Source organism: Peromyscus eremicus, chromosome 9, assembly GCF_949786415.1.
Source record: "Peromyscus eremicus chromosome 9, PerEre_H2_v1, whole genome shotgun sequence".
In the NCBI taxonomy this organism is placed as follows: Eukaryota; Metazoa; Chordata; class Mammalia; order Rodentia; family Cricetidae; genus Peromyscus; species Peromyscus eremicus.
The window spans coordinates 65506469-65519514 of NC_081425.1; the positions used below are offsets into that span (position 1 = coordinate 65506469).

General features: G+C 34.8%; 1 protein-coding gene across 3 annotated transcripts in view; it reads left to right on the forward strand.

Annotated features, from left to right (window-relative positions):
- The window catches only part of Pspc1 (paraspeckle component 1), a 93168-nt gene that overhangs the window by 59454 nt on the left and 20668 nt on the right, over window positions 1–13046 (forward strand). For 2 of the 3 annotated variants that reach the window (XR_009381246.1, XR_009381247.1), the window contains exon 8: window positions 2934–3103. Coding sequence is in view for 1 of the 3 variants with exons in the window: in XM_059273580.1 (XP_059129563.1) it covers window positions 2934–3103; window positions 5100–5285 (356 nt within the window). In the remaining 2 variants the exon portion in view is untranslated. Of the gene's footprint in view, window positions 1–2933; window positions 3104–5099; window positions 5598–13046 lie in introns of those variants that run through there. The other variant, XM_059273580.1, reaches the window with a different exon arrangement.

Sequence of the window (13046 nt, forward strand, 5' to 3'; positions counted from 1 at the left end):
GTTTCTGAGTTGTATTTTCAATTGATTTTAGAACATTTTAGAATTTCTATTTTAAATTTGTTGCGTTTTTTTGTTTGTTTGAAATTAAGACTTTTTGTTTACAGAATATTTAAAATATTTTCCTTGGCTATGGTATTTAACATGGAAATATTTCTTCATATCTTCTGTGGCATGTTGAGGAAATGAGATGTCTTACATGTCTTTAGAGGAGTTGTAAAATTTTTAAGAAAGTAGTTAGATTAAAAATTTCACTATTGTGTGTGTCATTGTCAGAAATAGTATCAAGTAAGCTGAGGGGTAAATGTATGGATATCATGGCTCTTATCAATAAACTTAAAATTTGAAGTGACATAGTTTAATCATTGGCCATTGAATTACATTTTACATATTCACTTTTATATTAAATTTTCCCATAAAAACTCATCATGAAATTTAAATATATATATAATTCATATGTATATGCTGTTTGAACAATTATACTATCAGAGCAGACAATGCACAACCAACTAATTAATATATTCTTAAAATATGTAGTGTATGAGATAAAACTTAAACAAGGAATGTATCACTATTTTCTGTGGTTAGCCATGAAAAAATACTTGTAATTCCAGTTCTTTTACTTTTAGTCAGATAATCTAGGATAGTTCGTTACTATCTGTTTGGTCACTTTTCTTGACCACCAACATGTTACTTAGCATTTGTGGTATGCAAAGGAAGCATGAAACATGGCCCTTGCCCTATGGACCTAACTATGCAGTTAGTGCGTGGACATGTGGAATCATTAATTTAAGAAGATTTCCAAGTTGAAGCTTTGTATATGACGGTGATGTGTGGCTCAGTAAGTTTTTCATAGTAACTTAGGGGTAATACATAAGGTAATAGATGTCTTTTTAAGGACAGTTAAGAGGAAGATTATTAAGTATAATTTCAAAGACAGTTACAGTTATTGTCATTAACCTCAGAATCAACTTTGACTTGTAAAAGCATTTTCTGATAGTGCAGAAGTTCTGAAAATATTCTTTTGCTTGATTAATACCTTTATGAGAAGGATATGCTTTTTTATTTCTTAATTCAGGAGAAATTTAATATTTTACATCATTTATTAGAAAACCATAATATGCCTTTTAGCAGTTACTCTCCTAAAGTCTGGTCCATTTCTTTAATCTTCAGTCAGTGTTAGACTTGATGGTTTATTGCAGTTCTCATCCCGTTGAATTGGTGAGTTGTTAAAACTGTCCTAGCACATCAAGTTTTGTAAATGAGCTAGCATTGTAGCTCAGTGGTTGTGCTCAAGGCCCTGTATTTGCAAGCACACAAATCCTATTGATAGCGTGGCAGCATCATTTTTGATGTATTATAAGTGGAAGTACCAGATAATGCCAACCTTTCCTAGACTGCACAGGTAGGAGATACAAGACTGAAAATAATGTTCTGTGTCACTGATAGCTGGGAGTATTACCTTACATATTCCGACTTGTATCATTACCTGTCTAAACTCTCAAGGTTAACAGTTATATACTAATGAAGAGAAGGGAGCTGGTGGTGGGGACTCATACCTATAATGGCATCAAAGAGGCTGAGGCAGGAGGATATGACAGCAAGTCCCCTAGGTTACAAACAAGGTCTTGCCACCCATCTACCCTCCTTTTTAAACAATGAGGTGAAAACAAATACCTTTAATTTGTTCTTTTCATGAAAAGTTGAACTAAGAGGGCTTGTAGATGATACCATCTGCCTTTTATTTCATTCATATATATATATATATATATATAATATATATAAAATACATACACACACATATATATTTATAACCATGTTTAGGAAGTAGAAGTTGTTAGCTTTAAGGGTTGATTAATTAGAAAGAACATGTTAGGATTAAGGAAATTCTTTCCTTTGAAACTGCTTATTTCATGAATTAGAGTTCAAAGAGCAATAGCATGTGACATTATGGGTTGGTAAGGAGTGTGACTTCCTTCATTCTTGACGTTGTAGTGTTCAGCTCCATTAGGTATTGTGCAATGGACTTACATATACTCAAGAAACTCAACTCTGCATATCTGAAAAATGGCCCATATATTGAAATAGTAGAAGAAATCTCTATATTGGCATCAGTTTTTTTCTTTGGATTTTTATGATAAATAAGTGTACACACGTTAAAGAAATCATCCCTTCAAATGGTTTATTTGAAACTACCATAAATCTTGGAGTACAGCTCAGACAATATTGTAATATGACAGGTGGATATCTTGATGACCAAATTAGAAGTCTAATTCTCTCTCTTCTCGGAATTTAACTTGTTAGAAGTACCACCTAATCATTTTGTCTGTTTGGATGTAACTGTGTTTTAAAACATGGTTTCATCCGAGTTAGTAAGATTTTTTTTTTTTGTTTAGATTATTTATTTTAATATAAAATTGAAAATTCATTCTTTGGTAAGTTTTGAAAGTATTTAACAATTATGTAAAAGCCAAAGGATTCATTTACAGCTGTCTTTGTGTAATTCCCTGGAGTAATTTTCCTTCTTAAGATTTATTTGTATTTATATGCTAATATTTTAGCTGTGACTAAGGAAAGCAAGTGTGGTTTTTGAATGCCAATCCTTTACTATTTATTAAAGCTGGTAGAATGTAGAATTATTAAGGGTCATTTTCTTTAAATGTAAGCTACACCTAATATTTCTGAGTTTTGAAACTTTGAATATCTTAGTCTCAGTTGCTCTAAAAAATTGACAGTGGCCTTATTTGTAGATTTGTTTTAATAATGAGAATTTTACTGTGTATATAATGCTCTATTGTTGATGGTTTAGCGTTCCATTCTCAGGAAGAAAAATTATTTTGATGATAGTTTTGTGTATAGATTTGTATGAGTTGTAAAGTTTTTAATGTTCACTAAACTAAGATAGGTCAGCTCTAAGTGTAGATTGTTTTGCATAGATGCATTTAGCCCAGCACCTGCTGGTACCCAAGGGCCTCCTCCAATGATGGGTATGAATATGAACAACAGAGGAACTATACCTGGCCCACCAATGGGCCCTGGTCCTGCCATGGGACCAGAAGGAGCTGCAAATATGGGAACTCCAATGATACCAGATAATGGCGCAGTGGTAACGTATCACTAAAATTATTTTGATTATATTTCATAACTAAACCTTTTTCTGCCCCAAAGGTAACTTCACACTTAACATAACTGGGTATTGTTACTTTTGGCGGTATTGATATACAGCCAGCATGAGAAAGCAACTTTGTTAAGTTTTAATTTATTTCAGACAATTTTAAAGTGGCCAGATATTAGTATTGCCATTACTGCTTACTCTGCTACCTCAGTATAGAGCAAATATATGTGCCACGACAATTAATCTTCAGTGCTTTTAATTTATATAGATTCGTCTTTGAATATATGCATGTAATGCTAAGTGTTTATGATTGTACTTTTTCTGTGTGGGCTATTTACCTTTGGAGACAAAATTCTATGTGTGAAAATACAGGTTTTAGTTTTGATGAAAACATCATGTTATAATTATTTATTTTAAACCATTTCTCTTCACTGGAAAATAGTTAACACTAAAATTTTATTTTTCTAAAACATTCTGAAAGTACACTGTTATCCTCTACTTAGAAGTACTGATTGCTTTTATTACTAAATTTAAAATAAAATTTTGGTCTTGATCCAAGAGTGTGAAGATATCTTTGTATGGGTAAACCTTGAAAATTAATTTTCTCAGTTGTAATTTCTGTTATCTTTATATATGAGTTAGCAGGACAGGTGCCCCTTACCATTTCTGAGGCTTTCTAGTAGGACAAAGTTTCCTCATGTAATGCTTGTTGATTGTTGTTCTGAAAAAGAAAATTGATAACTAGTTTTCAAAAAGGGTGTTTGGTTTTGGGATTACCAAACTAATGGTTAGTGTTCCATTGATGGCTAAGAAGAAAAATGCATTAGCAGTTAACTTAGACATGCCATCATTTTACCTCTATGGTGATCAAGAAGAGACTGAAAGGAATACAATGTGCATTGCAGAACTGAAACATGTACTGGTTTTCTTGATACCATTTTAAAATTGATTGTGCAGGGATGTGAGAAAGCAGGGTCATAGTGTCTAGGACAGACAGGTGGCATGTAAAGCAGTTGATGCATTTGTCCTTTAGGAGAGAGAGGTAGCATTTTTACAGTGTAACCTCAAAACTTCTAGTAGGTTGTTTACGTTTCTCTTTAGCATCTAATCATTAGCAGTAACATAAACATAATTGATCTATATTCCTACACATTTTCTTAAAATTTTAAATTTATTTTAAATGTCATCTTTTTTTCCTTTTTACTCCTACACTTAAAATTCTGTTCATCACTTGAGATTAACTATTGTAAAGTTTCACAGAATAAACGATTCAGATGTTTAATGTGCTCTTAATAATTCATGTTATTAAAACAGTTCTTGAAACTTAATCTTACTTTCTTAATATTAGTCTTTAAAAGAAAGCACTTTATATGTCTCCATATTAAATCCCAGCTTTTTGTGTTGTTAATGCTTTATGTCTTAAAAGCATTGAAACTAGAGTTTATGGAATGTTCACTTTAAAAATAGTATGATGCTGCTCCCCAGTTTTACATCTCTGATTTCTTTTTAAAAAATGTCTTTCTGGCCAGGCTTGATGGCACATGCTTATATTATAGTCCCAGCACCTGGGAGTTAAAGGTAGAGGCCAGCCTGGGCTGCAGACAGAGACTCCGTCTCAAAGTAAAACAGAAGTATTTTCTTTATATCATAGTTTCATGTAGTATAAACTTTTAAAGAGGGGATCAGAGCAGTATTATATACTGATTGGGCATAAGGAGGCATTTGCTTATGTCAGAATCAGTTCTGTTCACCAAGTGGGGTGTACCATTAGCAACTTGTAAATCTTCAGATGCTGCTTATTATTATTATTATTATTTTTTAAAAACAAGAACTAATTAAATTGCTCCTTTCTTCCTTCTATGTTTGATCCTGACTCTGCTGGACTTTCTGCTGAACTTCCTGACACCACCACTTGGGATTTTGCCAATTTTTCTTGTCACTTATATTTTGGCGTGTTCCAAATGGACTTTACTATATGTCATTATAGCACAATGATAGGTTTCCTCAAGGACCTCCATCCCAGATGGGTTCGCCTATGGGAAATAGAACAGGTTCTGAAACCCCACAGGCACCAATGAGTGGTGTGGGTCCTGTGAGTGGAGGTCCTGGTGGCTTTGGTAGAGGAAGTCAAGGGGGCAACTTTGAAGGCCCTAATAAGCGTCGGAGATACTAAATATTCTTTCATTCTTGACTATTTAGAAAAACAATTTCAATGGTATGCCTTTACACTTTGTCTGTTCCCTGGAAAAATGGTTTTATTGTTAATGTACGTAGACTGAAGTTTTTCTTTTGTAAAACTTGAGGTTTTTTTGTATATTCTTTATTCATAAGCTTTGTAGATTAGATTAGTGATAAAGATGCCCATCATTGTGAATGTTGAAATGTGTTGTGATCTTAGCTAAGGATAACTATGCCACATTATTACTAAATCTATGTAGTTACTTAATCTCACTCAATAAAGAAATGATTTTGCTTAATTTAAAAATGTTCTTAGTGGTATTCCCTCATGACCTTATAAAACTTGCTGTAGTTGCTTTAGCTTAAAAAAAAAAAAAGTGGAAATGATTTTGCTTTTCTGTTTGTTCAAGTAACCCTGGAGTCAGACCATTAGTGAAAGCTAATGTCAATGGAGATAAATAGTGTAGTGTGTTTGTGGGTGGGAGGCATGGGGATTCAGATTGTATAAACCATCCATACTGTGTAACATTAGAGTTGTTGCTTACATTTCATATAGATTCTGACTATCCATATATTCTGAGAAAGGTTATTAAGGATATCTTTGTTCTGTGCTGATTTTTCCAAATAAATCTTTTGAATCTTGAAAAAAAAAATGTTTGAAGGTAAATCTCTTGCTTATAAAATAATTCCTTGTTTTAATCTGTGCCATCATTTATTCAGTGTCAGCATCTACATTTTCCCCAGTTATCATTGTAAGAGTTAGTGTTCAGCTTTAAGCCAACCAGCCAACCAACCGGACAGTACTGTTAGAATGGCAGTGAAAAGTGGGTTTGATTGCATTCTTGAATAGTTAGGTAAGCCACTTAAGCATTTCTTCGTGTTTTCCAGAAGTATTTTAAAAGGTCGTGTGACTCTGCTGTGTTGAAATACTTCCTTTCTGTTAGGTCTGTCCAGTCCGATGTTAGTACTGTTCATGTTCGAGGGATACTGTTCAAGTGCTGGTCTCCTTCACTCTCCCCGTTTGGTAGGGGTCCATAACATCTGATTAGATTCTTCTAGGAAAGACCGTTTTTGAATTTTTATTTTCAGTACTTGGGAGAAACTGATACCATATTGTGGTGTTCATTCCATGTTTATTTAAAATTTCATATGTATATATGAATTCTCAAATTTAACGTATCCAGTTGATCAGCCAGTGATCATGGCTGGTATTTCTCACATAAAATTTCTGTATATTTGTATGTTGTCCTTTTACAGAACACCTCTCTGAAGAGTAGTGTGTTCTGAGCTAGAGGGTATTTATGTAAATAGTTTCTGCCTGCTTTTGATGGAAGGTATGTCTTGGAAAGATGACTTCAGTCAGTCTAAATCATACATAATAGCAATTGGTTGTAAAGTATGACTAAGATGTAACCTTTTGTACAAAATAATATTTTATTTTACCATTTCATGTTTGTATTCCTTTCAGACACAGCAGCAGGGTGGAAGTAATTTCAAAAACTCAGAATATTCAGAAGCTTTGTTTTTATCAATTACTTGAAAATAATGATTTTGAAATTGTAAAATAATAGCCAGACTAATTTCTATTACATTTTTCATAAGCATAAGGTGATGGGGAGTGGAACTTGTTTTAACTTATAACAATAATTTGGGAGTGAGTTCTTAATTGCACTTTTTAGTGATTTTTTTTTTTTTTTTTAAGACTATTTTCAACAGTCTCTGGTACTATCCTCCAGCAGTTTTCACCAGTGTGTCTGACTCAATCCTGAACTAAGATTCTGAGATGCTCAATGTTTGGTTGTCAGTACCAAGCTGTCTCGGAGTTGTGTGATTCATTCAAGAACATTTGAGTTGTCCTAATCTCCTGAGAGCCTAGTGTCCAGGCTCAACTCTAGCTCCAAGAAAAGCGTCTACACAGCCTTCCCTACATCAAGAAAACCCTGTACTTAGGTTCCCTGAGAAGAGTCACGTGAAATGCCCCATGAACTCCTAGTTACTCAGTTGTTAGTGCTTTTTTATATCACAGCTGTTTCATTCAATTTTTTCTCATTAATTAGCAGACCACAGATGATTTGAATATCATTTGCTTAAAGTCAGTAGGAAAAATTCAGTATAGAAAATAGTTTTAGCTTTTTCTAATTTAATGTGAAGTTGTCATATGTGCTATGATAATTCTTTCCAGCAAAGTTAACATGATGTAATTTCAATTTTTTAATACTGCAGTCTTCTTTTGGGTCTTGGAATAATCAAATTTAAAGTCTTACATAATTCAGGATGGATGTGCTAATTGTAGTTAATATAAAATAAAGGAACATCCAATTTTATAATTATTTTATTGGAATATCTTGATTTTATTTTGTAAGTTAACACAATTTTCTTCTTGACAGATGTAGTTTTAAAAATGCTTGGATTATCTGTATTTTGTAAATTTTACTCTGACATTTTTGAGTATTTCTATAATCTATGTTCATCACCAAACATTCAGGGAAATATCCATTTAAAAGAAAAGTATCAGTATATTTGAGGGATTGTCTTAGCTGTGAGTGGCATTTACTAGCAATAGGATATATGGACAAGGACAAGATTTTGGCTCGTTTCCTAAACACTAAATTGTAACTTAAAGTTTACTCAGAAATTTGTTGAATACTAGAGTAACTTGATATTTAAATGTAAATTTGGTATTGCTAAGTTTCACTGTGAATGACTAATAACAGGAAGCTAATTGACAGTTACAACATAGATTATTAATGAGGGAAAGAATGCAATTATGTTATTCAAATGAGTGAAGTTTTGAGAAGGAATGTGATCAGACATATGGTTAAACCTTTCAAGTATTGAAATTCAGTGTCAGATGATACTAGGCAGAAAGAAAAACTCTTCATCCTTTGTTTACCTCTCTAGAGGCAGTGGGACCTGGGAATTTGAGCTGTTCAATGAGGTGGACTAAGGTCTCACGCAATAGTCGACTTCATTCAGCGTATCAGACAGTTTATACTCTGAAGGTTAAGTGGAGTCACCTGAGTAAAGTACAGTCACAAGGACAAATCATGTGTGACAGACTAGCCACATGTAGCAGAAACATGTTTTTTCCATACAGGCATATAAACACATAACAATAGCCAGTTGTGATGAATAATCTGAAGTAAACTTATTCTGCTGCACCTTGGAAACACATTCCAAGAGCAATTCTGTTTTTGAAGGAACTGAGGTCACAAGACTCTTGTTTTGTTTTCTTGGAGTTTTTTTTTTTTTTCTCACAAACACTCAGAATTCTACTCACATAACTCCATTCTTGGACGGTGTTTCTACAATCCTTAGCTTCACAACTGGTTATACAAGACCAGTTGGGATACATTGAACTCTTTTGCCAATACAAAATATGTGGGATATGTCCTTCAGGGTAAATGGAAGAAGCTTCCAGAAGAATTGAGTGGTGGTGAAATGTTTTCTGTATACTAATTTTGTTAGGAACTCTTAAGATACTAAAATACAATCTTAAGGTTGACAGGATGGCTCATTGGATAAAGGCACTTGTCAAGCCTATGGCTTGAGTTCCAGCACTAGCGTCCACATGGTGGGAGGGGAAAACTGTCTCTGGCAAGTTGTCTCTGGCTGCATGTGCCTCACACATGGGGTACAGAAGATGTAATCCTCCCAACACCCAAGAAAAAGACTAAAAAATAAAACCTTTCAAAAAATTAATAAAGTTCATAAACCAAAGTCCTGTCAAGTGTAATCCCAGTCCTCAGGAGACTGAGACAGGAGAGCTGCTTCAAGTTAAAGGCTTGTTTGGACTGTATTGTTAGTGCCAGGCAGCCAGGGTCATGTGACAAACAGACTAAGGGAAAGCCATTCCCTGTGGTCTGGGTTTCATGGTTGCTTGCTCCTTATTAGGTGGAGTGCTTGCCCAGTCCAGGCCCTGGGTTCCTTCTCCAGTACCACTGAGTGAAAAGGAAACAATTCTGTCAGGAGAAAGCAGTGGGTGCTTATCTTTTGGATACAAAAGTTACTATTTCCCCGTGTTTACTTTCTAGCTAGCTATTTGTAGGCAAGGTTTTGGTTTGGTTTAGTTTGGTGGAGGGGAGTAAATGGATGTGGCTAACATTTTACATACATTTCCTAAAAATACCAACGTTTTTAGGCCAACTTCATACAATGCATTAATTTGTATATGTAAAATCAAAATGTATCTCAGTATGAAATTATGTTTACAGAAATTGAAAGTTATATTTTTGTTTAAGTGTCAAATGCACTGTTTCTGTGTCACAAGCATAATGGTTTTTTGTTTTGGGGTGGTTTCCTGATCACTAAATAATAAAGCTTTAGCTGGACAGTGGTGGCACATGCCTTTAATCCCAGGAGGCAGATGCAGGTCGATCTGGGTGAGTTTGAGGCCTGCCTGGTCTACAGAGCAAGTTCCAGAACAGCCAGGACTATACAGAGAAACTACTTCAAAAAGATGAATGAATGAATGAATGAATGAATGAGTGAAGCTTTGAACTTCGAAGACACATAAAATTCCTGGGATTGTTGACTTTTTGTTATTTCTATAAAACTATGTCTAGATGATGACTACCTCTAGAAGTTACTCTTCATTGTTATATTGTTTACTTGTGAAGTTAATGCCCTATTTTCTCTTATATTTTGTTTTCCTTTTGAGTTACAGAAATTTTAAGTGTATCGAGTATTCAGATATATGTGCGTATTGAAAAAAGATCCCTTCAGACATATTGTTGTATGGCTTGAAATAACCATTTTGCTATTGGTTTCCTGTCTAGGAGAGTGTAAGAGGTATCTTGTCACTTAAAGAAGGCTAAGTCAGAGTTGTTCATTTTCAATGTGTCTTTTGTTTTAAAAAGCAGCTACTAGGGGCAGGGGAGATGGATCAGTGGTTAAGAGCACTGGCTTCTCATAGAGAGGACCTAGGACTGATTCCCAGCATCCACATGGCAGCTCATAATCTCCTTTAACTCTAGTTCCAGGGATTCCATGTCCTCTTCTGTACTCTGCAGTCACCAGGTCCACAAGGTACACAGACATACCTGCGGGCAGAACACTCATACACATAAAATATGATAAACAGGTCTCTCATGAGGTCTTATTGAAACAAACAAAACAAGCTACCAGGGGCTGCTTAATATTTACAGTGGCACTTATTCCTGTCTTGTAGAATATAACTACCTCAGTTCCCTGTGAGGTACTTCAGATCCCAAATTAAGACTAGAATTAGTAGAAGTGTATAGAATTAAGTGCAAGCATACTTAATTTGAACACATTGTTCCCATATTTTAAAGTTCAGTCAGTAAGAAAAATGTATGGGGCACTTTTTTAAATGCTGTGTATAAGCAATTTTGACAGTGTTGAAGACTTTAGCATTGATAATTTCACCAAATCTTTTCTGGCTCATGTTGTGAAAGATAAAGTCACATATTAAATTTATGTATTGAGCATATCATGTAAGCTACATGAGTGTCAAACTTCAGAAACTACATTCATTCATTGAGTTCCAGGCTTTTGTCCTCACTGGGTCTTTGAAATAATTTTTCTGTGTTCTAGCTTCTTTTATGAAGAAAAATACTTTATATTTTTCAGTCCACAAGCTAAATGAGATTTTGCATGTTTCTGGGTTTTTCAAAGAACTGTGTAAGTTCTATGCCTATTAACTTTGCTGTATTTGACTATGGGTTACCAACATCTTAATTTTCTTATGCCTTTGTAAATGAATTTTACATGTTATGTAATCTCATGCAAAATACATAAAATATCGTGTCCATTTTGGTATCATAATTAGAGCTGGTTGTTGTCCTATTTTCAATTACTAGATAATTATTTCACAGATTTCTTAGATTTAAATGTTAAGTGATATGTTTATGAATGAGAAATATTAAACTGAATCTCAAGTCATTCTGTAGTTATTAGTAATTTCTGAACTTTTTGGTGTTGGCAGTAGCAATAATTTCTCCAGAATTTACTTAACCTCTGCTAATTCTTTCAACTGGTTAGAAAATTTTACATATAACTGAATTTGAGTATTTTACACATTATTACAGTTTTAGGCCCAACAATGTAGCAGAATGGAAATGATCATTGAAGTAATTGTCTACACATGACATTTTCTTAGCCAAACAGAGCTTCTGCACAGTGGGGTGCTGGAAGGATGGCTTAGCCATTAAGGGCACTGGTTGCCCTTGCAGAGGACCCATTTGATGGCTCATAGTCAGCTGTAACTTTGGTTCCAGGGGATCTGATGCCTTCTGGCCTCTGTAGGCACTAGACTGTAGGTGGTGTACAGACATGCAGATGAAACACTTATGTACCTAAAAATAAACATCTTTTTAAAAAGATAAAACAGTGGGAACATTGGCCCTTCTATGGGACATCCCCAATGATCATCTGCCCCTGTCAGTCAGTGTTTCTTGGATCTCTAGAATAGTTCAGAACTCTGTGAGGCACTATAAGCATAGAACCCCTGTGAGGTTCTATGAACACAGAACCTTTGTGAGGCTCCATAAACACAGATTCTGGTCTCTTCACCTCAGTTTCTGATTTTCAGTAAAATTATAGAACCAAAGAGCACACATTTCTATGTACCAAGTTTTCATATGATACTGATGCTGGTGGTTTGTTGATCCTACTTGAATAATGTGTTAGACTTTGTTACTCGGGTACAGGGTTGGCAGGTGGAATATACTGCGTGCACTTGTCTCTGGATTTGATCCCCTGGCTGGTAGAGTAGCATTTTGGGCTATGTAATTTTTTTTATTTTATTTTGGTCATAGCTTAATATCTCAGTATATTATAGGTTGTTTAAGATTCCTGTCTTCTACCAATCTAATACACCCATAAGTATTTTCCCCTGTTGACAGTCAACAAGCACTGCCAGATCTATTTTTTTTTTTGATTAGAAAATGTACTAGCTTCTGAATTGCTTCGTATTAGATTAACATGTTTGTTATACTTTTTTTGAACTTCTATTGTGTTCACAAACCTTTTTTTTGGGGGGGGGGGTTTCAAGACAGGATTTCTCTGTGTAGTCCCGGCTGTCCTGGAAATTGTTCTGTAGATCAGGCTGGCCTCACACTCACAGAGGTCTGCCTGCCTCTGCCTTCCAAGTGCTGGGATTATAGGCCTGCTTGTATCACCACTGCCTGGCTACAAATTTTCTTAATGAAAATGAAGAAGATGTGTAGGAAAATACATTTTGTTAGGAGTGTAGCAACAAACTTTCTTAATGAAAATGAAGAGGGTGTATAGAAAAATACATTCTGTGAGGGGGGCTAGCAACAAGTAGATTCCCTTGAGCTTGGTGGTCAGCCAGTCCTGCCTATTTGGCAAGCTCCAAGCCATGTAAGAGATCCTGTCTTGGGTGGGTGGAGGTGAACAGCATCTGAAGTAGTTTTTTTTGTCTCCATACACATGTGCTTCTACACATACATACACACCTAAATAAATACATTTTGAAAGTCTCATTAAGAATTTGACTTTGCTGATTCTCACCTGTACCAGTATTAGTGATAAAACAACCCAACAGGTCAGCCTTGGTGTCGATATATTTGGACTTCCTTAGTGCCAGCTGAAGAGGCACTGAGGACTTGTTCTAGTCTTTGTTTACATCCTGGTAAACATGCCTGGAATGATAGCATTTTGCTGTATTAGTAATCGGTTGACTGTGATAATCACATTTCCTAAGTCTATTAAGTATTCTGAACAATCTTCATTTTCTGGCCTTATTTTTCATTAGTCATGTTAACCATCA